This window comes from Andrena cerasifolii, chromosome 2 (genome assembly GCF_050908995.1).
Source record: "Andrena cerasifolii isolate SP2316 chromosome 2, iyAndCera1_principal, whole genome shotgun sequence".
In the NCBI taxonomy this organism is placed as follows: domain Eukaryota; kingdom Metazoa; phylum Arthropoda; class Insecta; order Hymenoptera; family Andrenidae; genus Andrena; species Andrena cerasifolii.
In genome coordinates, this window is record NC_135119.1 from 16,039,892 (window position 1) to 16,065,665 (window position 25,774).

General features: G+C 44.9%; 2 protein-coding genes across 4 annotated transcripts in view; one reads left to right on the plus strand and one right to left on the minus strand.

Annotated features, from left to right (window-relative positions):
- Imp (IGF-II mRNA-binding protein) overlaps nt 1–4,886 on the minus strand; it is a 106,474-nt gene extending 101,588 nt beyond the window's left edge. The window contains exon 1 of one of the 2 annotated variants that reach the window (XM_076806805.1): nt 4,655–4,886. In XM_076806805.1, coding sequence (XP_076662920.1) covers nt 4,655–4,829 — 175 coding nt within the window. In that variant the 5' untranslated portion in view covers nt 4,830–4,886. The remainder of the gene's footprint in view (nt 1–4,654) is intronic. The other variant, XM_076806806.1, reaches the window with a different exon arrangement.
- LOC143366074 (uncharacterized) overlaps nt 1–25,774 on the plus strand; it is a 58,768-nt gene that overhangs the window by 17,458 nt on the left and 15,536 nt on the right. The gene's annotated exons all lie outside the window — the stretch shown is intronic.

Here is a 25,774-nt window from a genome sequence, read left to right on the forward strand (position 1 = left end):
CACCGCTTGTCAATTACTTGATCGATTGATTTTTATTACGAGTTCGTACGATGGAAGGGACGTGCGTGTCCTGCAATCGATATTAATCGTCTCTGTTTAAACGTAGAACGGGAGGCTCGGGCATCCTCGCGTACCGCACGTACGTAAGATCGATAAGATGTGATCTCGAGACGAATAGCGGTAGTAATAACGTTCGGCGCGCAATCTAGAGAAATTTCCGTTTATCATAATGAGATCGCACGTGTTAACATAGGATTATTCTTCTTTAATTTGGAGTGATATTATAGTATCGGGGCTGACCGACGCCCGCGGCGAAACCGAATCGTAAAATTCCATCAGCGTGGCCGCCCGGTTACCGGTGCACTGTTAACAGGTAAGTTTTTTCGAGGGCAGGTGGCCCCGAGCAGCCACGCGACAAATCAAGCCGGCCGAGCCACGGATGACTACGAAACTGCGATTAAAAGCGTACATTCTGTGCAGTCCCTTCCAGCCGTTCCGATCGCCACTGAATAAACGCCGCATGGTTCACGCTAAGGCACGAGAATGATGCATCTAAATTCTAATATACTATACCTTCGCATTGGAAAAGGACACCACTACGGTGATTAATTTAATTCGAGTCGCGTGTTTAATATTTAATTAGCTACGCGATGTACCTACTTCGGAGTGTGCCGGGAGTGTCAAGAGGTTCTGCATTATTCGCGATTTTTTGAAGGGGTGCTCCGCGGAAGGATAAGTTTATAGCTGGCGCGATGGTTGCTCGTAATCCGTGCGAAATGGAGCATTAAACGCGCAGCCGGGGTATGTGTACTCCTCGGTGAATTAGCAACGATGCTTGTAGCCCCGTGTAGTCTAACCGCGACTAGCCTTAGTTTAGTTGGACTAAAACGTAACACAACCCACCAAACTAGTTCTGTACGCGGCGGTAACGTTCTCCGCACGCGGCATTGTATCCAACGATCGTCCCCGCATACATATGTACCCCTGCTGCAGGAGCAACGACTGAGCTTTCTGTATTGCTAACGAAATAGAGGGAGAAACTATTCCCTATGAACCGCTCCAGTGTTCGTAACCGCGCCTCTTTCCTGCAACCCGGCTTCTAAGCAGACGGGCCGTCCTTCTCTGTATTCTTTGCTACATTTCACGAGTGTATGTACCATCTAAGTCGTATGGAGCGTTCGATCGCTTGCACGCACCCCACCGGTGCCTGGGAGCATAGACTGCTACAGAATGCTTCGAATTCTCTGTTGGAATTATGCCACTTTTTGTTTTACCTTTGCTAGATACTGGAAGAAGCCAGACCTTACGCTAGAACTTTATTAACAAATTCCAGAATCAAGTATTCAACCGTAGATTCTTCTTTGGGACTTTGCTCCCTAATGGTTCACTGTACAAGTTTCAGAATAATATTGGGGGACTATACTGCCCCTCCTTAGTTAAACTGTCCTATCTAGCATTTTTTCAGCTTTCGAGATATGTTGAAATATTTGAAGTTCCACACGTCTTTTACCTTGTAAGTAACGTTAGAAAACTCTACGTGCTTCGTAAAGATTTATAAAACAGTATAATGTATTTAACCTAACTTCTTTCCAGATGGTTATAATATCCTATCTAAAACAATTAATTAATTGGTACGTTGATAATACAGCACCTATCGGTACAGCTATTACAAAAGATTATATTAGGGTGTTACGAAATAATGACACGTTTTAATTCGAAGGAAAATAAGGACGGTGCAAAGTAAACGATAAAACTTCCGTTTTCTCGGTTGTTTCAAAATGTTAGACAGGACATTTTAACCGAAGCGGGCAGTATGTAGTAAAAATACGTAGTTCAGGTAATTGAGGGAATTGCAGGTTTCTCAGTTTTAACGGTTTAAAGGGGTTAATATGAAAGAATTGATCTGTGAAGAGTAGAAACGACGGTGAGACTGTTCTCCTCTTAGCGCCAAGAGGCGAGCATTGCGTATCGATTGGCATCTCGCACGTAAGGGACTGTCACGAACTGTTGCGATTACATGCACAAATGGTCTTGTTATCCGACGTCGGCGGGGTGGTATAAGCATTCCGGAGAACACCAAAGAAAGCCCGCGAATACAGGACTGGAGAAGCATTCGTGTCGCAACCAAAAAGAAAAGGCCAACTCCTTGTGCGCGCAGTCTAAAAAATACCGAATAAATCTTTATCGTGCTAGGCTTCGTTTTCAGGAAACTCGAGTTAAAAAACCGCATTGAGCAGGCCAGTTGGCTTTCACTCGTGGACTCGTATCGAAACCATAGTGCATTGAGAAGCCACCGAAAGTCACCGGAGCATTGAAAACAGAGAGGTAGCAACAAAAAAAAAAACTTGAAGTATATTACCCAGAGGTGACATTACATTACCCTCTGGCAAACTCGCGCGCACCTAGCAGACTTTGAAAATCACTTTCCTCGGGAGGAAAGTTTGCGGCCAAGAAGACGCGTCCTCGCTGAAGGGATTGCCTTTTTCTCGGCTGTACTACGACCACGTCCCCGCGATCCACATGCTCTTCCCCCCTTCCGATGCTATCAGACCCTTTTCGATGACGTCAAGAGACCGAGTGCCGAAGGTATCGATCAGGGAGAGGAGCCGTCTCGAGAATAATTCGCCGACGAGTTCGCGCGCGCCAGTTAGGAAGCCGTCAACGGAATTTACGATCCGAATTTACTCGATTAGCATGGCCGTCGTGTACGACGAGTGTGACTAACCGATTTCGACGGGCCCGCCGAGATGAGGTCGGCGGTATTTCACCGATGTAAATTTTAACCTCGTCACAGAGCCAGTGGGGAACCATACGTCACGCGTGCAGACGCGACCTTGACCACGTTTTTTAGGCGGTGTAGAAGCGGCGCGGCGCGACGAGCGGGCCCCGTGAACGGTCTCTAGTCAAATATCGATCTAACTTCCCAGAACGAAGGTGAAATTCTGTACGTAGGGTCAAGATCGTCGGCGAATAATTCGCTCGCGGGCGAGTAAACCCTCTCCGTGCCTACGATAGTTTCCCGACCAGTCCCTATCCAACGGAACGAGGGACTCGGAAAGTAGTCGCACTGACTAATGCAGTGGCCAGTAGGCTTTAATTGATCACCAGCTGCTGCCCTACTCTACGGCACGTATGCCGAACTACGAGCGACGGCTACGAAAATTCAATCTGCGCGTCGCGCCGCGTTCAATGGAACGTCACCGAGATGGAATTTCATGGAATCCGACTGTGGGATCCTAATCGACTACTCTGATCGTACAATTCTGTCGCGACTGTTTTGGCCCGTTCCGTTTGGGTGCTGGAATGATTAGAGGGAAGCCCATAATCGCACCGATCGACGACAGCACGGTGGCCGGCGCGAGCGATTATCAGACTTATCTCAAAGGCGAAACCCACACGCGTGACCTTGCCGGTATAACCGGCTCCGCCATCTTGCCGATGCGTGCGCCTCTCTCACCACGTGGATAAGTTTTCCACACGACACATCCCGCGGAGTAGCCGGCTCTGCGCCCGTCGACGTGAATTCACTTCGAAAGAAGCATTCGCTCGCGCAGAAATCCCGTTTCGCCCGGCAGCTCGGAAGCTACTCTTAAAGCCGAACGATGTAAAAATACCCAGAGCCGTCGATTATGATCGCGAATCCTCGTAGGAAGTATTCAATGAAAATTCGGAGACGTTTCCTCGGCGGAAGCGCTCTTCGAGGTCGCTGTCAGCGGCTCTCAAACCGATAGACAATGCGCACAGTGGTTGTCACTCTAAATATAATCGTTAGCGATGGTCTTCTCTTTGGGTGGAGATCGAGGGTTCTTAGGAGAGAGGTCGTTTGATTGCCTCGAAGTCTCGTAGTGTTCCTCGATTACCCGGAATCGGGGTCGTCGCGAGAATCGGCCGATCAACGGATACGGCCCCGATCGTCCTTTGCTCGCGGGGCGCAAATGACGATCGACTCGCTGAATGACAGGCGCCGACGCTGTCAATCGGCTGCGTGTACAGGTTATTGGAAAAAGCACATCGTAAATATAAACACAGGGCGATCGAGATGGGATTATATACAGGGCGGAGTGAGGTGTTAGATGGGCGAATAAAATTATGTACAATAAATGGTATGAAGCGTATGTACAAGCGTGCGAATGTGTATATATTTCTACCAAAAGTATCTTACAGGCTAGTCGAGAAAGCACGCGAAAGCGTTGCAATCCGAGCCGCCGAGGAAGCGTGAACTGGTTGCGTATTTCAGCGAGACGCGTTATCTGGGAACGGCAACAAGTTGCTTCTCGAGGCGCGCAGATTGCAAAGTGTCGCTACCTAAGGTACGGCATTTGCGCGGAAAGCGGTAAAAGCGTGTCGTATAGGTCTAAAGTTATCAAGCCTCCCAGGTCCGTGCGGCTCCGTCCGGTCGGTTCTCTCCTTCGTCGATCGTACGGCACGGCCGAGAATCTGTGGGGTAGCAGCAAAACAGCGGCAGTATAAAACGTAGCGTGATCAGATTCAGCGTGGTAAAAGCAGCATTGTTGGGTGGTAATCGGTATCGGCGTCGGCGACGCAAAGGCAGATAAGGATAGTGGTTAGCGTAGATCGGTATAGCGAGGCGTGCTGTATGTATGTACATATCGAGAGGAGGCAGCTTTATCTCGCCTGTTGATTCTGAACTCACCGTTAAGTTTGTCGATCGCGCGATCCGCCACAGACTGATCGGCACAGTCGACGAACGCGTAGCCGCCCCGTTTCACCAGGATCGTGGTGCACGACAAATTGTGGTCCTGGAAGAGCTGCCTGAGGGCACTCTCGTTACAATCCGACGGCAGGTTGCCCACGTACAGCTTGGACATGGTGGTCGGCTCGCTCTTGGACGCTATGTTGGCGGCTTCCCCGAGGTTTGTCTCGGTCCACGTGGGTTTACGGGAAACTTCTTCGGCTGGACGGCGCGGAGCACGGTTTCGCGGGCCGTGGGACTCGCTGGCGGCGACGGGGGATGCTTTCCACCACAACGCTGACGAGGACGATCGCGGGAGACGCGAGGACGACGGACGACCGGGATGGCTGGTTCGCACCACGAGAGCCGCGGTGGAGAGGAGCGGTGGTGTTCGCCGAGCAGGGCCTCGTAGGCGAGAACCTGGCGACAGCGATGACGTCGTAGACACGAGCACCGCGCGTTCGGACGCGAGTCGAGGATCGCGATTGTCCCCGTTGCAGTACGAGGGACGCACGTATCGCGACGCAGACGACGACGACGACGTCAGAGAGGGCTCGCTATCGCGCGAGTGGAACCGAGCAACACGAGCGCGCGCTTTCGTCTTCCGCAGCGTTTTCCCTCTGGCCTGCTAACGTCTGGACGGTTCCGGGCGTAGCAAGATTGGCCCTTCTCGCGGGTAGATACTCGGCGTTGATTTTCGCGCTGGCACACCAAAAATCGAAAGAGGCACAAGGAGATTATTATCCGCGATTTCTTGCGGAACGATCTTCTCAGCGTTTCTGTCTGTACTGTCTCTTGTTTCTCCGTTTCTTCCTTGCCCTGACTGGAACGGCTGTCTATTTCCCGCTCGCTTCGCGGCTGACGACCAGAACGATTCTCTTTCTCTCTCTCTCTCTGGCTCTCTCTCTCTCTCTCTCCCTCTATCTCTCTCTCTCTCCCTCCCTCTCTTTCTCTCGCTCTGTTTCTCTGTCACGTCGACACGACGGCACCGGTGCGGTGGTACACAGGACCCGTTGTGCTTCCGGCGGCGGTGGATGTACTACGAAGGATGTTCCCTCGGGCCCAGAGCTCGATCACACAAATCGGCGAGGATGCAACTGCGACGACCGATCTGGACGAACCCGCGACGACGACCGTGTCTTCTCAAAAACGACTCTTCAACTTTTTTAAGGTTAAGGGACGCGAGTTGACCGTTCTCTCGACGATTCACCGTGTACACTCAGCTACTCCTCTATTTTTCTGTGTCTCTCTTTCTCTCTCTCTTTCCCTCTTTCTTTCTTTTTCCCTCCCTCTCTCTTCTTCCTTCTCTCCTTCTTTCTCTTTCTCTCTCTCTCTCTCTCTCTCTCTGTTTTGTCTCCTCTCTCCTCTCCTTGCGACGGCGACGACGACGACGCACCTTCCTACCAGGCTCTTCTCTCTTTGGCTAGACCACGATACCGGCGTCTGAGGGGCTCTCTCATTCGGTGCTCTCTCTCTTTCCCGCCGTTTCCCTTCCGCTTCACCCTTTCGCCGACGATCGCACTCTCTCTCGCTCCCTCTCGCGCCCTCCCCCCGTCGCTGCTCTCTCTCGCTCGAGCGCGCTATTTCGCGTGTAACCCGCGGGGCTGCACGGAGGGGCGAGAGGGCGGCAATGCGATGCAAACTCGTCACTCTTCTCTTTTTTTTTTGTCCCTCCTCCTTCTTCCTTGCTCCTTTTCACCGGGCGTACGGCCCTCCCGGTCCCTCCTTGGCCGATGCGTGCACTTTCTCGCTCCTGTTTCTTCCCCTCCAACCCCCCGTACGGTCGTCCGTCCTGTTCTAGCAGCTAGGAGCACGCCGCGCGGCGAGCGGGAAACCGACTCGAAATTCGCGAGCGCCCAGGCCCTCATTGGCCGATCCGACACCACGTGGCTGCCCCACCGACTCCCGCCTCTGCTCCCCATTGGCCGATTTTCGCACGCCGGTTTTCGCAGCCGGCTACGCGCCTGTCTGCGTGCCCGCGTGCGTGCGCCGCGCGCTCGCGCGCTACCTCGCTAGGCGTGCACGCACACAGGCATGCGCGAAACGGCGAAAACGTTCTTGCGCGGCTCGGCTGTGCGCGGAGAGACGCGGGCCTCGTCGCGCGCGCGAGAGCGCCCTCCTTTTCCTGCCCGTTTCTTCCCTCTCCCTCCGTCTTAGCCCCGCTGGCCGTGGTTGCGCGCGCGTTCTTCGGTCCCTGCAGAAATCTACCGGGTGTTTTCGGCGAACGGTAGCACGGTTAACGAGTTCCTCGCCGCTGCGCGCCCCGTTTGCTATGCATATTGAGAATGTTGCACGAATCTATCAGCCACATTTTTTCCATTCCCTCCTCTCGCTAAGCTCCGCTGGGAACGAATCGAAGATGCGTATCTTTCCTTTCGATTTGCATTTATATAGTGACAAGGCGATTCCCGTAGAATAATTTCGGGGCATCGATGAGCTCCACTCGAATATGTAACAGCACGCCGCGGTATTGTCCGCCGCTGCAAATGGACACTTTGTTACGCGTCAGCCGCTCAACATTTGGGCACCGTAAATGTCGCTGTTGCTTCTTCACGGGGCTGCGGAAATCTTTGTATCCGTGGAGGATACCTTTCGTTGCGTACTCTTAAAAACTAGGTAGTATTACAGCTGACAGGAAAAGGAATTCGAACATTTACGATGCGTTGACCTAGGAAGCATCTACTAAGGCGCCATCCTTGTAAAATCGTAACTTAATTAGCAACGTCCCTGTACATTTGTACCTAATTTTAATAGCCTTTCAATTAACGTCATAACATTTTTTACAGAATAAAGATCAACCTGTAATAGTGGTTATTCGTCCATCGTTTGGTATCGCTGGCCTTCTTATCAGCACCCTTACTATATTAAGGGAACGCGAAGATGTCTTCGTTTGCGCATTACAAAATACTAAAATCAAGGGAAACAGTTTGTTAGAGTGTTGAAATATGTGGATATTGAATACAGTAATTGCGATTGCGTAATTTGAACAGGTTGGAATTTTATTAGTCGAGGAGAAAGATCGAGCGATTTTACGGAGGTGAATTTTCGGGCTCACGGCGCTGGCTGCACACTGTGCAGGGATAGACAAATCCGTTCTTACGTTAGAGTAGATCCGTGCCCACAAAGGGGTGGAGTGAGACAGCTGCCTGCGTGCCCAGGGTCAGGGTGCTCGGGGTAAGAGGTTGAAAAAGGACGAAACTGCGTCCATGTTGCTTCTATTCACCTGCCTTTGCTTTAGCGGCAACGCAAGACGCGGCTATTAAACGACTATTAATTAGCTGGAAGCGTAATCCTCGGCGATAATTGACGCTCGATTGGTCGAGCAAAAGGTCATTAATCCAGGATCATTAAAGGAAATAACGGTTTTAATACATCGAATCTCTGCAACCTGGCGAAAAAGTGTATATAAATTTTAGCGATACTTAATCGTGTTCTCAGAAGGGTCGCTATAAAAAGATATAATAATCCTCAATGCTCAATTTTGAGTTCTTCTTCTTTGGAACGATTTGTGTCTACACTTATGGCTGCTTAATGAATGGTGCACAGTTTATAGAGGAATATAGATTGTTGATTTGAAGGTTTTAAATTTTCTATTTTTTTTTCCATCGACGGGAGAGTAAATAAAATGAGAAATAGTATTGGGCGAAGTAAAAATTATGTTCAGAAATTGGAGGAGCGATTCAGAACATAGTCGACTACATTTCGGTGTGCCATCCGGTTTTCGTGTTCCCCTACGTACCCCTCGCAATTTTAGAACGCCTATTCCGACCCTCCGGTAGCTTAGAACTATTCGATTACCCCTGTCCACCGTTTAATGGGGGCGTCCTTAGAAACGTATGGAATGGAAATTTAGCCACAGGACATTATAAACGCTCTTCTGGCTTGCACAGAAACAGCAAACCCACCCGAAATATTTGTCGAATTTTAAACTTGTCACCCTTCTGTTTATTTCTCCACCAGGGCGACGAAATTCGTAGATGAAGTTACTTAGTAGGTACACTTGCATTACAATTTCGTTCATCATTTACGCACGCATATTAAATCTAGGTGATTTATTAATCAAGTGCACAGGAAAGTTGAAGAAGAGATATTGTCGTTATGCAATAGGGAGGAAACCAGCGTGAAGTGACACGGCGAAAGGAAACTTTAATCTCTGTGATTTTCTAAATTCTTCCTTTCTTAGAAATAAATAGTCGATGGATTAAACAATCTGTATTTTAATAGCTGCACAAGCCAATTAGCAGCCAGACTTCCTGCGTTATTTGTATTAGACTTTTTATGCAGCTCGTTTAGAATAGTTTGGAGCAAGTAGTGTATCTAAAAAAACTCAGATTTCTCCTATTCCGGAAGAATAGATCAATGTTAGGGACGTTAACTCCGTTACTACCAATTGCTGGCATGTGGCCGGTACTGCGCGGAAAATTTTTCAGTTCCAGAAAATGTGTCTTCCTTTAATAGACGTAAGGCAGTAGCGGTGGTGGGTCGCGGTGGGTGTAAAATCGATTGATTTATTTTTCATTGTAAGGTCATTATTAGAAAACAATGTGTTTGCGTTTCAACAAAAGGTGCTTCTTGTCCAATGAAAGGTTCTTTTGTGCGGTAGGTACATATTAACCTTGGCTTCGTATTACTTAAAACGACATATTATCCAGGGATAAACAATTCCCTTGAGCGAACAAGCCAGGGGTAACCGAAGATTTGTTAACAAACAACAAAGTTACGTACCTATCTCTTACACTGTCAGTAATTTGTCCAATCGCTGAAGGTTAACGAGTGTTCATTAATATTGTATTTTTCAGTTTCGCGATACAGTATCTTAATTACTGCAACTGCGACGTCGCTTTTAATTGCAACGCTCTCTATATCGTGATTGTATCTTAGAATGCACCAAAGTATGCCGCAGTTCATCCAATTAGTAAAGTATTTTCGGCGCTCGCCAGTCGTCCCTTTCTCTCTCAATTAATCAATCAATTTCACTGTTATTCCGTGTCAGCTGTCGTTGGAATCAAGCATGTATAGATTAATGATTTAGTATTGCCTTTTCACGGTGAACCAGCGAATACCGATTTTCCGCGGTACACTGCCTAATCAGACATTCCCGCGCATTTTCACTTCAGCTGATTTTCCATTTCCTCTTTATGTGTCTTTCACGTATCCAAGGAAATCGATAAGAGGAATTTTAAACAGAAAATTTGTCTGCACCAAATTTTATTGTGATTTTATTTGGCCAGAAGCAATTTCACGTGGCATTCCATGGTCCAAAATATCCAAGCTTTCGCATAAATCAAACGTTTCCCCCAAATACCGCTTACAAGGGAAGATCCCGAACCCGAAAATTCAAAAAATTCTGAAACTTCGCGAATATGCAGGGGATTTCCTCCTGATTACAACGCAATTTTTGTTTGCTGCCCAAATTCACTCTAAGGGGGTGAAATTAACCCCTGAAAATTCGGCTATTTTCCGATTTTCTGTTATAACTCGTGAACTGTGAGAGAAAGAAAAAAAGTTTCAAGACAAAAGTTACTTCGTTTAATTAGATCTATGATTTGGTAAAAAAATTATTTTACAGTTCACGAGTTATAACACAAAATCGGAAAATAACCGGATTTTCAGGGGTCAATTACACCGCCTTAGAGTGAATTTGGCCAGGAAACAAAAATTGCGTTATAATCAGGAACAAATTCTCTACATATTCACAAAGTTTTAGATTCTTTTGAATTTCCGGATTCAGGATGTTCCCTTGTTAATCGAGTACCTATACAGAACTGAGGCAGGTACCCGCGAACCAAAACCCCCACACAACTATTCCTCGTAGTGTAATTCCAACATAATCACATCGCGATCAAATAATCAGCAGAGAAAAGTCCTTTTCCACGTCGTTTTCATTTCGTTTACGTCGGTTCGCCGTTCTCGATTGCCTGCGCCTTCTTCTACCAGAGCCTGGCAGATTCCGTTCGGTTGGTCGATTCCCTGTGGATAAGGGAAAAGGGACGAGGGAAAATCCAACGGAAAATGAATTGGAAAGCTGCTGCACAGTCTTCTGGCCTCGCAGCTGCTGCAGTGTATTATGCTACTTCGCATCGGACGACTCGAAAACGTAATCTGTGACCTGCCTGCTGTTTCTGCACGGTACGTCCCGCACAGAATTTTCCGCGGTGCGGGCTTTTGAAAACCGGGGTGACCGTGGTATTCCCGATTCGCTAAAATTGATTTTCGGTTCCGCTTTTTCCGCTTCAGCCCCGTCTTTCGCGCGGACGGTCTTTCCTGGCTAGGGCTGCCATCTGTAAAATCATTCATCCAGGACAGAGAGCACCATTAAAACCCCGGACATTTCCACTTGAAACCCGGACACTTTTAATTATTTTATATATTAGGTACAAGCATTGACGTATTTATGCATATCATTCCAATTCCATCTTTTCTGTTCTACTTCTTTGTTAAAAGTGTTCATCGCACAAAACATTTTATTTAGAATTTAGATAATCCTTTTAAAGAAAGTGGTGCTGAAGGGCGGAAGAGACGAAAGTTGGAGGCAAATGAAGCCGAAAAGTGTAGCAAGTTTTTTTCGAAGCTTCTCTAAAGAGGCATGCGAAGCGCGCGAATAACAAGCGTAAACTACTAGCATTAACCATCCAAATAAATTTATTCGAGAAACACTATTTCTTTCGGCTCTTTTGCGCCCCCCTAGCATTAGCGCCCAGGGCACGAGCCCTACTTGCCCCACCCTAGATACGCCTCTGAATACGATGTACCAAGACAAAAATTTCTGTAAATTAGAGACTGTAATCGCAATCAAGGAATAAAGGTAAAGTATTTATGACTTTTTGAGCGAGCAGCATTGAAAAATCTGGATCACTACAGAAAATCCCCCCCGGACGTCCCCGGATGCCCTAAAAAAAGGGGACAAATCCGGGGAAACCCGGACGGATGGCAGCCCTATTCCTGGCGGTGCGAAGCATAGAATGGCTGCTTGCAGTTCAATGTGTATGTACTTACATAGGTACAGCATTGCAGTATCAGCTGTGTGATATTTTATAGATATTTTATAAGGCACATTATTATTTCTATTGTCCATGTTATTAATCGTCATGCGAACTCCCTTTAGCAAGAATTTTTCATATCTTTTTGAGGTTTTCGTCACACATGGTTCGCAGGGTTTTCTTCGAACTTTGCCAGTAGATATTAGGAATTTTCAAAATTTTGTTTTCAAGTTACATAGGTACTCCCTTCATTAGAATCCTCGATCACAATTCTTTGAAATTACTCTCTTCCTCAATTTCAATCACCTATGCCGCTCATAAAGACGCATAACATTGCATATATATATATATATATATATATATATATATATATATATATATATATATATATATATATATATTACATTCACCACTTGTTTAATTGCCCTTTTGTCCTAAATTTAATTAATGCCCTTTTGAGGCTCCGAATACCGATCGGTAACGTGCCCCGACATCAGAGAGAAGAAGTTTGCAAATGTCTCCCCGATCGTAGCTGAATGCAATGCCACTTTTGATAGCCCGTAATACAGAGAATCCATATAATGATTTCTATCATTGTAGGGCACGGTACTTTCTTAAAAATAGAAGTCCAAGAAGCTTTTAACGAGCCATTTGTACTCTCATGACATCGTTTTGGTTGCTGTTACGTAATTCCTCGATGGCTGCGAGGCGATCACAATGGGAGCCAATTAATCAGAGTCCGTTGCACCTGTATTATTAACACCTCTTTTTCCACGACTTAGAATTAATTACCAACGCATCATGGTGGTCGATAAGTTAGGGTTTAGGAGATCCCTGACTTGCCAGCACAGCAGCTGCAGTTTCTACACTAGCTTCCGACGAACGAAATTTCGCCCCGCATCTGTCGCTAGAGGGTTTTTTGGCACCAGCAGGAATTTGCATAGTCCCGCCATGTTATAGACGCTTTCCATTTTGGAGCCGGTGCAATCGATATCCACGCGGAATATTCGCGTTCCGTCCTAATCATTCGTCCAGTCGTTCCAGGGAAATCATCCAACTGGTAATTCTCAAAAAAACCACCCCCTGTCAGGCTTCGAACGGAGGGCGAGGTAAAATGAAACGTGCGGTATAATCAGCAGGCGCTTACTAAATTGAAGGAGATTGCTCGACACTTCTGTAAACTAATTTCACGGTAGACCTTGAATTACCTTAAATTACTCTACTTAAACGACGGAGCTTACAGTACCGTTTCTTATGCAACGGGGGCCTCCATTTTCTGAAGTGGCGGGAAGACATTGCTGTTAGGATAATTGAACGTTTACTTCCTTGGCATTGATCGGTCCGTTTTTCGAGCAAAATAACACGCCTAACAGAAATAGGAGACCTCTTGTTACCTGTACTAAACTGGCATAAGTTTCCATTACTATACATTCCGCCTACGAGTTGAACTATACTCAACAGCATGGGCCCTAAGTGTCTATCTTGAGTACCTACTTGAGAAAGAGTCTCGAGAAAAGTATTTCTTGAAGCAAAAACGATACGAGGCCCGGTCGTCGAGAATCCTCTGGAAAGGAAGACAGTAGAAACTCAGCCTCTTTTTACGGTTCTGTCCCATCGGTTCGAACTTGTTGTCGAGGAATAGATTATTCGTAGGGCAAGGAGAGCTCTGGCCGTGGCGAGATCTAATCTGTCGAGCGCTCGCTACACCCTCGCAGTCACTCTAGCCCCGTAGACAATTTGGAACAGCCTGTACCAACAGACTAATGAACAGTTGGCTCCTATTGGTAGAAGGCGCCTGCGTTTAGGCCTCGTTATGTTACGGTAGCGCAGCTGGCATTGCCCCGGATGCCCTGCCATCCCCGGGTCCCCGCTTTCCCTCTCCTTTTCCCCCCTTTTTCGAAACGATCCCCGTGCTCCTGCCTATTTCTCTATGCGAGTCTAGCCCGCTAGCCTAGAAAACTGCTCGCCCAGCGATAAATCGCCCCGCGCGCACGAATAATCGGATGAAATACGAGCCGTACGCGCGGTCATTATACGCGCTCCGTGCCCAAAGACGGAGGCTCGCGTCTCCCTGCCCTTTTCACTTGTGCTTTCCGAAACTTTCCTTCGCGGAATTAGCCCCCAGGCTGCCGAGAAACGACCGCTTCGCGGGTCGGAATTCATGCGGAACCCACGCTACGAAAATGGCCCCTCGTTGCCGCACAATTCTTCGCGGGCGTAGAGGAAGGTTCTTTGAACAGTGTCACGGGTTTTCCCGGACGTTTCTGCGGAATCGACGCTCAAGGGTCAAGTGGAAAGTTTCGGAGCCGTCGCTGATAGAAATACTTGTTGAAGTCTTTAGCTTTAGATTCTAGATTCTAGATTCTAGATTTTAGATTCTAGATTCTAGATTTTAGATTCTACGGTTTCGCTTGATTTTGGAGCTCCGTCGCCCACGGCGATTCTTGGTCAAGTGTTCGTTTGTTTTCACTTTCCTTGCTGACGCCTCTTCGTTTAACACGTCCAGGACGGCGGCATATTTTCTCGAACGCCCTCAAACGTCCACGCTTGTCAGGGTGAAGCGGCTCGATTTTACTCATTATTGTTGAAGCAATGATTATAAAATCGTATCCTGATGTTAAAGCACTGTACAGTGTACATTCTTTTAACAAAACGAAACTAAAAAATACCCCTTTTAAATCGCGCCAGTTTGTTTTAGGTATATGAGAGACGGGGAAAATGAGAGCCAGTGGGTAATAGGGGCGAGTATAGTTTTAGGAACATTGTAAATCGAACGACAACTTATTTCCGACCGAAGATATCCCTCCCCCTAACAATGATGCTGGGTATTTGTTTGTCTCGCTAGTCGTGTTCGTATTGTTCGTTTATTTCCTGTTATTTGTCGAAAATTTGCATCGAAATACATAGTAAGTACAAAAGCTTTGTTTATTATATTTTGTTTAGCCCTTATTTGAAAGATCCATAGTTAAGCTGTATTATGATAATTTGAATTTTGTGTTTATTTCAAATGCTATTCTGCTATTTTTACAGAAATAAAATAACGCTCATAGGGGTAATGGGAGTCAAGTGGCTCCTTACTTAAAGCTTTGAATACTGACAGCTTTTTTGCTACAGTTGCCAAGAACTTGGAAACGGTTGGCACAGGTTGTGGCACACCAAATAAGTGCTTACACATGTGATTTTAGTAACAATAAGTAGTATAAGTGTATCCACTTAATTAAAATTCGTTAAGCATTAATCAAATCATTAAATATGATTGTTGTACGGATATTATGGACCTCTAATAATTGCTATCCTTTTAATATTAGAAGAAAAGATTTTAATTTTCTTTGGGCTACATAATTTTCTACGTTGCGTGCGAAGACTTGCTTGGCCCTCGTTACCCCAAACCTGCGGGCAATAAGGGTCAAAACTACTTCTTCTGGAAAATGTTATAGTTTATTTTGAGTTGGTGACACGTGAAAAAGGTCACTCTTATATTATTCTTTATTACTCGTTTAAAGAATTACCAAAGGTTCGAATAAGTATTTCAACCGATGGATTAAGTATCTTGACTTTTCGTTAACTGGCTCGTGTTTCCCCTAATTGTTGAATGATTTTGTTGCAGTAACGCCGGGCGCGTTATTTCTTTAAACATCTCATGGCTTCTCCATTTTCGTTATCCACCGGGACATCTTCTAGGACTCTGCCATGGTGTACATAAGTCTCTGTTGATTGAGGAAGCCCGAAAGCGTACCTACCGCTTTTTGACCCCCAGTTTCTGTTTTCCTACCGATTTCCTCGGCCTGCCAGCGGGCAAGATTCCGTATTTTATCATCGCATGTGACACAGCAGCTGCGGCCGTCACGAATGCCGTGGTAACGAGCGCATCCAAAGGATCGAGGAATCCATTATCCAGCCGTGAAATCGAAAGGGAAAAGTTGACGACTCACAAAAGGAACGGATCTCACGGGTGGATCCCGCGATGACAATATCTGGGGGTAACCACGAGCTTCTCTTTTGATGAACAGCTCTCTCTTCTCCCTGACACGGCTCTTCGGTATAGCTTTTCAGCTTTCGATTCCCTGTGCTTCGTCCTCATCTGTCATGTATCAACAATTACGTGGTTTTTTCACCTTCGATCAAATCCCCGTTGTTTCCTTTAAAATACTTTATTTCCTACTTTGACGATTAAAGGTAGGCTCTCACTACGCCTCGCCTTGCCTCGCCTCGGCGCAATTACTTTCTGCACTCGCATCTAGGCTCGCGTCGTCTCGGGTTCCTCTGTACCTGAAGTTATCTCGGCTTGCCTCGGTGTTTGGTCAGTTGCTCGGAGAACCTCTTCCTTCCTCTTTCAGCGGTCACCGAAAGCGGTGGCATTGCATCCACTCATACCACGCCTCGCCTCTGTCCCTCAAGATACTCTCGAGGAAGAATCCGCGGCTCGGAGTCGCGCCGCTTCGAGGCGAGGCGCAGTGTGACAGCCTACCTTAAGTTCCAGAGGCGGATAGCTAAGAGGGACGCATCACAGAGCCTATGTTCAGAGAATCGATCAGAAAGTACCACTTCCCTAAAAAATAGAAAGCCCATTCCTCTTTCACAACAATCCAGGGCCCTACTCTGCAGTTTTAGTAAAACAGTCTGACGAAACAGTGATTCCCCAAGTAACTCTTCACCACGATCACCGAAATTTGTCCACGTCGTTATAAACCGCGGCTAATTGAATCAATGTGAAACACAAACTCCTCCAGGTCGTCCTCTGTCCCGCGGCTGGCTTGTAAAAAACAGTTTCCTTCAAATACACCATATTTTTTGTCCCGCGGCTCGTTTGTGCCAGGGGAATTGGGTATTTATCGCCGTGGCGTAATTCCTTTACGAACTTCATTGCGTCGTCACCAAGTGGTCCTCGACGGTTGCTAGTTCCTGCGATTAGCATGCGCTTCTTGTACCAGATGGAGGATAGGAGAGGATAGTGCAAACAACGTCCTGTGCGGTTACGCCGCGTTAAAATAGGACAATCGTTCGATAACTTCAAATTAGAGTTGTAACGGTCGCCGAGAAACGCTACTCCTTTCCCAGGACATTTCTACCCCCATATAATAGGCGAACAGCAGAGGACTATTCAAGCCGAGTGTCCCCTGACCGCATCTATACCACTGTAATCTTCTATTAGGTACAAAAATAGTTTACCATAGCCTTGGCGCTCTACGGCTCTTTCACGTCGAGGTACCTACTTAATCGATACTTTCGCGGATTCACTGCATTCCCGTGTGCAACGATCGTGCAAGGACAATTGCAGAATTTTCCACGAGGATTCGAAAAGCGTTAAGGAACGCTTAGCGATCGGCAATTAATTGATGGAAACGGCGGAACCAGTTCGAAATGGCGTGCACCATGCACGCGCGACTGTGTACACCGCGTACCTATGTAGTCACGTATGTACGTGCACATATGGTAGCTGAAGGGGCAGGTTCGAGCACCAACCTTCGCAAAAGGGCCCAGCGTACAAATGGCGGCTGAAAATTCGCAAACTGGCCAGGTTCGCGCGGAGATTCTCAACTGTTTTATCCAGTGGACGATAGAAGGACCGCGGTTTTTTTAGGAGGCAAGCTTCGAGGGAAAGATTTTGGAACGCGTTGCAGGGGGAATTAGAAAATCTGGATGTAACTAGTTCGAACGGGAACACGCTAGAAGCTAGAATGTATACACTTACCTACGCGTGAGAGCTAACATTGCGTAAGGAGACGTGGAAACTTAATGTTGTCATTCAGTTTTACGTAATGTGGTAGTACTACTGGGACGTTTAAAGTTACACAAGATTTCCTTCTGTTTGAATAAACGCACGTTCCAAGAACAGTGCTCCCTCGGAGCTATGTAATCTGAATGTCGGGTTGCTTGCATTCCTCGGTGATACTTCTCTTCGGATACCTACCTACCTACTGCTTGGAGCTTTCAGGCTTCGCTAGTTGGAACCAGATTCTTCTGCATTCAATAGAGTTCGGCACTTTATTGTAACAGATATGTCGCGTAGAACGAGCGGTAGCGGTTTACGTGATTATTGTGCGAAGGCAAATGCAAGACTTTATTAGGGAAACTGTGTGTTATACTTGGTTGAAATATTTTGAATACTATAAGCGCGCAATGAACTCTTTCTTTTTTAAATTTATCATAGAGGAAGGAGTGGTAATATGCCTCCCACCTCTCCTAATATCTGATTCATAATTTAAATTGCTTTAAATTTTTGCTTAAAATGTAGGTAAACTAATGAGGCTATGTGTGATAAAAGGTGGAAGCAAAAGGATAACAATTTAATTGAATTTAACATATATTATGGAAAAATGTTTTTTTATTTAAATTTCATCACAGTTTTTGTAAAAAAAATCTAGATTACCATGTGTCGAGAAAACACGAAGAAAATCTTCAGAAAATTGTAACTTTTACAAATTAAAATATTAGAAGCTAAAAATCTACAGAGTTATTGTTCTGATATAATATTTTCAGGGAAAAAAATAGTTTGTAAGTCGGCTTTGGAAAAAAGGTATTTATTTTACACATAGAAGACACAGAGCGTCAAAATCAGCTTATGGGTGGCCCACACCCAGAGTGTCAACGAAGGGTTAAACATGCAATGGCACATAAGATTCAAGGACATTCAGTGCAGAAAAATATTATTTTTCACAAATTTATGAAATAGATATAAATGTGATTTTATGCAGGAAATAGTGAATAATTATTTGTTGCATATAGAAACTCAAATTTCACCAAAAGTGGACATACAATATTTGTGTACCAAGCCATCGATGTATTCATCAAAAGTGGTTTTTCCATCGGTCTCGTATAAGTTCGTCAAAGAGGAACAGGTGGAAAATAACATCGAAGCAAAACTGTGCAATGCCCATTACGGAACAAGCGCCAATAATTTCAAGAAATGTAAAGCTGTATAAACTGATTAGGTACTTCAGATAAAAATAAAATTAACTACACCACATGGGGTGCCCTTTCGCCCAAAATTCTTTACTCCAACTGCACCGTAGCCACCTAAAAATACATGCAACTAAATAACTTAGTGACCACTCAAGCAGTGCATAAAGCGACACTCACAAGGATACAACCCCGAATTGTCTTCCGCTACAAATTACAGAACCTTACAACTCCAAAGCACTTATATCCATCTTGGAATACCAAGGAAAGTAAAGTTGCCTGTACGGAATGCATTCTTAATCTTCCAGCTCTACACTCCAACCTACTATTTTCCTGATAAGGAGATACCCACCAGCCCAACCATATTTCTTCCATCAGCCATGCACTCCATGACGCGCCTATGCAACCGAATTTTCTCCCTACCCGCGTACAAGCCTCTTCGACCCCCGATTTTCATGCGGCCGAAACTCCCAGGCCGAGTCTGACCTGGCCCGCCGTCCCTTCGTCGGAGGGCAACGATTTTCCCGCACCGCCAATGGCGACATGTCCCGGAACGGGGGGCTTCATGCTGCCGCATGCAGCTCGCACGTGCGCGTGCACACTCACACGGAATCACGCGAACGCCTATCGAATTATTGCGTGTCGCGTACCGCGGGATTGGTTGAAACCGCAGAAGAAGAGATAGACGAAATCTCTCTCTCTCTTTCTCTCCCACTCTTCCTTTCGAACACTCATTGTCCGGAAGTCGTTGGACGAAGGGGGGAGGGATGGATCCCTCTCCCCTCTTTTATCCCCTCGAATCGTCGCCGTGCACCGTTGCATCGCATTATTGTATGCAACTCGCAGCCACGAGCAGAGCCAACAAGGAACATCCTCTACACGAGCATGGTCCCCCATGGAGGGGATGCACCGGTGGAGGGGTAATCCATGCGGGAGGGGGGCAATGCACTTTGCACGCCTGGTAAATGCAGCGGCCGACATTCGTACGGTATTTTTGGTACACGCTCTAGACGGTCGTTTTCATGGTAGTTTTCTCCGTGGAACGTTCAGCCGACTGTTTTTCTGCGGGCGTAATGTAGGGAAATCGGAGGGAATGTATGTATTTGTTGTTAGTTCGGCGGGGCAGAGTAGACGAGGGTGGCGGGTTCTTTTTGGGAAGGGTTCCTGCTGTCGTGAGAAATTTTGGACGAGTTTAATAGTACGCAAGACAATTATTTAGTAGTGTGATAACGCGATTGGAGTTACATATTCGATTTCGAATAGGGTGAATTGAAACTTGAGAAATTGTTTGAAATGTAAATTCTGGGATTTTCGGATAGTAGGGGCGTCTCATGAAGCGTTGAAAATTTTTTCAAGGGCATGGAAAATTGGGGAAAAATACCGTCCTTCTAAGTTTTGTTTAAATTCAAGTATGGATGGACATATTCCTATTCGTTTCAATAATGAAAGACCATCACTGAGAAACTATGAAAAGAACAAAAATTTCCATTTGGTAATTTCGCTTTTCATCTGACGTGAAGAAATTTTTCTCTCTCCATCGGTTCTCCCTACAATCATTAAAATTCCAAACTGTATCCACTCTTTCCAAATAGTAGGCACCTGAGTAGGTAGGGTAGACCGGGGGCGGTAGTAACACTTTGACTTTGGAATACGCTTACGCAAAAACTATTACAGTTACAACAACATTTTTTTTTACGAAAATGTTACTTATTTATGTGATATTATTTGAGCCACAACAGTTTCGCTGTGTGTCAAGTAATATTCAGGTTATTAATAAAAAATGAGAAGCGGAGAAGGTGTTACAACCGTCCCTGACCCCGAGTCGGTTGCAGGGGAGAGCGGGGACAAAAGTAACATTTTTTACATTTGACCTAGCCTACATTTACCTTTTATAGATATAAAAATGACAATTAAGCCTTAAGATAGTATGTTTCTTGGTCTATCATTTGAGCCCAGATTCAGCCTTACGTGGTAAGTAGTCAAAGAGTTATGGCAGTTTTCCGCAATGACTGTCATTGTTACTTTTGTCCTGCAGGGGTAGGACGAAAGTAACATACGGTGGGGGCGAAAGTAACACTAATTATTTTGAGGAGAATTAAGTGAAACACTTCTTCCAACGCAAAATAGGATTCTTTATTATAAAGAAAACGATAGAAAAAACATTTAAATACACATAGTTTAAGTAACAATGAAAACGAGACACTTAAAAGTGATAAGTAACGATCAGTATTACTTTAAAAATGACCAGATTAAATATTAAAAAATAGAGAAAACACGTACTTGCAAAGGGAGTATTTATATTACAATTTTAAATCAGTAAGGAAATGTTACACTTTAGTGTATCGAAAAGTTATTTTCTTCACTATGCGTGGCTGTTGTGTATCTATACTGCTAGGATATGGATGTGTGTATTCGAAATGTCATTCTTCGTCATATATCCGAAATTTTTATTAATATCTATCACATGTTTTGAGATATTTAACTTGTTAAATCGCCCCCTGTTACTATCGCCCCCGATCTACCCTGCATTCGAAATTCACTTCGACGAAAACATTTTTAAAAAAAGTGTTACAGATGAGATAAAGAGATTTTATACTTCCCATTTAAAAACAACCCTTAATGTTCTCGTTTAACATAAAGTAGATACATAGTCGACACGAAATTTGCATCAAAGTTTGAAAAAGTGTAGGTACCTAAACTGTCGGGTGTCTTATTCAAAATACAGTAAGAAACCTTGACTACATTTTACAAATTTCCATGGAACATTTAACAATTGTTTATAAAGGGTGACGCTACGGTTCGTGGACTTCATTACGGATCCCCAGTAGACGTCTATTGGCGGACGTGTTTCTGGTGGGGCAATGGCAATGCACATTTACGCATGCCGCGCGGCAAGTCATCGTGCATCGCATATTTGACGCCGTGTGGGAGAGAAACTGCACGATGGTGGGGTATATACCACATGCGGCGTTAAGCGAGGGGTAATGCACTTTACCAGCGGTGCATTGGAAGTGCAACCGACATTGGTACGCTGTTCCCCTTCGAGCTGCAAGCTCCTTCTTCATCGTCGATTAACGCACGAACCGATATTCAAATTCACAAACGAGCTACGGAGGGACTTTTCGTTGCCACCTTGAAATATTTTCGCGCGTTGACACACAAAAATTGAAGATCTTTCAAACTGAGCGTGCAGGTAATATCAGATTCAAACCTTCGCTCCTGCAGTTGCACTGATTTTTTTCACCGACTTCAAAAAGGAGGAGGTTATAGGTTCGACCTGTATGTGTGTGTTTTTTTTTTCTTTTTATGTTTGTCCCCGCATAACTCTTCAGCATGTGGACCGATTTTGATAATCTTTTTTTTATTCGAAACAGGGCGGTGGTCCCATCCTACGCTGCATCAATATTAGCCCAATATTTTGCCTGTTCTGGTTAATAATAAAGACTATTATCTCCTCGGTATGTTGTATCAATATATATAAAATTAAAAAGTTAAAAATAAATAATTAAAAAAAAAATTAAAACCGACTTAAAAAAAAATAAGAATGCACTAAAAAGTTAAAAATCATATTTTCCCTTATTTAATCTACGACTCATATTTTTTAAGTCGGCGCCCCATCATTTGCACTGTGTAAATTTGGCGCCGACTTAAAAAAATTGGGAGTCGTAGATTAAATAAGGGAAAAAATTATTTTTCCTTTTTTTTTGTACAAAACGCAATACGTATGGTGTTCGTATACACATGGAATGTCTTTATTGCTGTTAATCAAATTATAAACATATCTTGCTGTTTTAAAAGTTCGTATATTTTAGTGGAATAGTTTCTATGAGTTATTTACTATTTACCTAAAGGTTTAAATTGTTGAGAAATTTTTAAAATCCATTTTAAAAAGGACACGAGTCATAAGCTTGCAAGAATGTGACCTGTTGGCGAAGGATTAAGAGAACAGAGATGATGTAATAAAATTTGATATCCTAATTGTTGTAAGTTAAATTTCTTTGTGATCTCCTTCTTTTGTAATTTTGTGCGTACTTTTATAGGATGTTATCTAATTTCTATTTCTATTTACTATTTTCTCTTTCTTGTTTTCTTACAGGTAAGTAGGTATGTATTTGTTTTTTTATCTTCTTGTTATTATTCTTAATGTCTACTGATGCAATAAAGAATTACTATTATTATATGAATTTTTTCAATGCGTTTGCTACGTATTCGTATTATTTCGAAAGTCAAAATAAATTAATTTTGTGTGTTTATGGAACCGTAACCATTTTCTTTTTTGCCACTTTTTCTCTAACTTGTTCTTCACTTTTGCATACAATCTATTTTTCATCATAAATGACACTTCACTTGAAAAATGGTAATACTTTGTTTTCCTGATACGACACGGTTCTTTGCACTCGTTTTAGTTTCCGAATTTTCTTCGGTTTGCTAATCTTTACGAAATAATAAACGATAGTATAATTATGCCAAAACAGGTAGCTTTCGTACACTTTAACGAAGATTATTTTTAACATTCTGCTTCGAGACTTCATCTCTCACCAATTTCTGCGGGCTTCCTGATGACTCAGTTTTCCTCGACATAGGTATATAGGTGCAAGCAATTTGGAATTTTGTCCCCCAACGTTGAACTCTTCTAGCTCACGTTCTAATACAGTTTCATACAAAAATGACACCGGAATAATCGCAAAAATCTTTACAGCTGTTGAAGTAACACAAGACACCCCTATCAAGGGTATGAATTTTACTAAAAATTTAATACTCTAGAAACAGAATCGTTAAACTGATTCATATTGAAAGCAAAGCTGGGTCCAGCTATTTCTGAACGATGAGAATAGGGCGAAGGATAGACGAGAGAATTCCTTCGGGCACTTTTTGCAAAGAAAAAATTGGAAAAATATTTCGCGCAACTCAACACAGGTTCAGTTCCTCGAAGTATAACATGGTACCTAATTCCCTCGTGTCTTTGGAGTAAGATCCCACAATAACCGTGGTATTCTTATCATACCTCAAGCAGATATTATTTAAAAAAATTAGAACATTTGAATGCATGCGATCAATTGATTACTCGATCCTACGTATTCCTCGATACTATTAACACTTTCCCCAGGGATATTAACAAAACATCCCTTAGCCTACATTTTGTCAGCGTTCACATGCCACCATACATTAAACCAGAGGGTGTTTACCCGTTAGCAACAAATAAGCAAATAAACATCGCCTCCGACTGGTTCAAGCACCCACTCGGAGGAAGCTGCTCTTATCATTTGCATAGCGGAATAAGACGGGAAGCCTGCAGGATCTAAGAGCTTGGGAAACAGAGGGACGGGAGCCGGTGAAAGTAAGAGTTGCCCTTTCTTCGAGGCAGCCTTGGCCGTCGTTTTCTCTCTGGAAAAATCGCCGACGGTATTCCTCCCGAATCCCCGTTGCTGCGTCTGCGCGCCGTCAGAGCCGAGGAAGGAAAGTTGTTCCGGGTATTATCTGCCTTCGAGAACCTCGCGGCCACGGTCGCCCGGCGGAAGGGTGGCAGCACTGCGAAAGTTTCTGGAGGGTGAGCCAGGGAAGCATCGAAGGGGAGAGATATCGGGCGTAAAAATAAAAGGGGGATGCCGGTGGATCGCGTCGCGCACGGGAAAGAGGAGGAAAACTGCTCGCGAAGCTCGGGGCAAGGGGGGCGGTTTAAACGAAGATAAACAGAGAGACCGGCGACTGGGTGGAAAAGGAAGATCGGGCCGGCGGGGGAGAGGTGCGCGCAAGGATAAAGAGAAAGCGTAGGGGCGAGGGAGAAAGCGGAAGCAGGAGGGAATGAAAAACCGTGCGCCACTGGGGAAGTTGAGGAGAGAAAGCGGATCTGACAAAGAGAAAGAAAAGGGTGTACTTGGCGAAGGGAGGAAGGGGGTAGCTCGGTGGATCGGGGAGGGGGAGAGGACGGAGGAGGGGTGAGCGGACGGGTGGCATAGGCTTTCCAGCAGGCAGGGGTGAGTCACCCTGTATTAACGAGCGGCTACGCCCATTTAAAAGATGGCTGTTTCCCGATTGACCAATTACATTTCGCGATGCGGCCCGTGTCGAAAAAGCGCGGCAAAGGTGACCCTTCCTGGCCACCCTGTCACGAGGGCCCCGCTGGAGGGATGCTTTTATTTATATCTCCTTATCCCTGCCTCCCCTATTGAGCCCACGAAAAAATTTTCCCTACCGTGCACGGACCCCTCTGCGCCCTTAGGATGCCTCCCCACTTGCCCCTGCGCCACGAAAATCCGTGGCGGAAAACGATGATCCGCTTCCGGTAGCCGGGCCAAAAACCTCGGGGATCTTGAAACCGTGTCAGATGCGCGTGTAATATTCTCCCGTAGTTTTTCTAACTTTTCAATGCCTCCGCGAGGCTCGGTGGCTTTTCAAAAGTCACGATTGGACACGGAAGAATTTTCTTTTTCGTTTTTTCTTCTGTTTAATGGACTTTGCTAGAAGCGGGAAATTTATATTGTTATTTATCAGATGATTTCAGATTATAATGTTGAACTTCAGCTAATAGTCTATCTCGCTGGATGCTTCTTTAATAGGCACCCAATGTGAAGTGTAGGAAGAAGTTCGGCGAACTGCTGCGTCAATGAACTTCGAGGAATTTTCTATGGACGTGTCTTTTATAATGAGTCCTTCCGAGAGAATGCGTGATTTGGGTCAGAAGAAAATTGATTGGGAATGTTACGTCGAGGTAGTGTTGCGAATTGTTTATTTTAAGGTCGCACGTGTAAAACAATTTAGTTCTGGAATTATTTTACGGAAATCAGTGCAGAGCCTTCGCTTACACGATTTTAATAATAACTTCGGAATGTATTCCCTGTTATCGCTATCGGTACTTTAAATTTTATCCAGCTTATTATAAGCTGCTTATTTCGTAGAAAATTCTCCTGTGTTATAATTTATATGGAACAATGGAGAGATAATATAAAAAGCGGTCAGTTTATTGATTCTCGTAGCCACAACTTATGGAATCTTTTCTGCACATGCGATTCAATCAATTCAACGTCAGCTGACTTTGTTTGTCATAGTAAGTGCTCACAGATTTTTTTAAAAATCTCCAATTTATTTAGTCTTTCCATGTACAATTTCGATAAACCAAGAAGAATGTTAGAAAACAACCACCATCATTTATTTTTACAGCAAGCCCTTGCCAAGCAATTTCGCGATTTGCAAAATTCTGAAA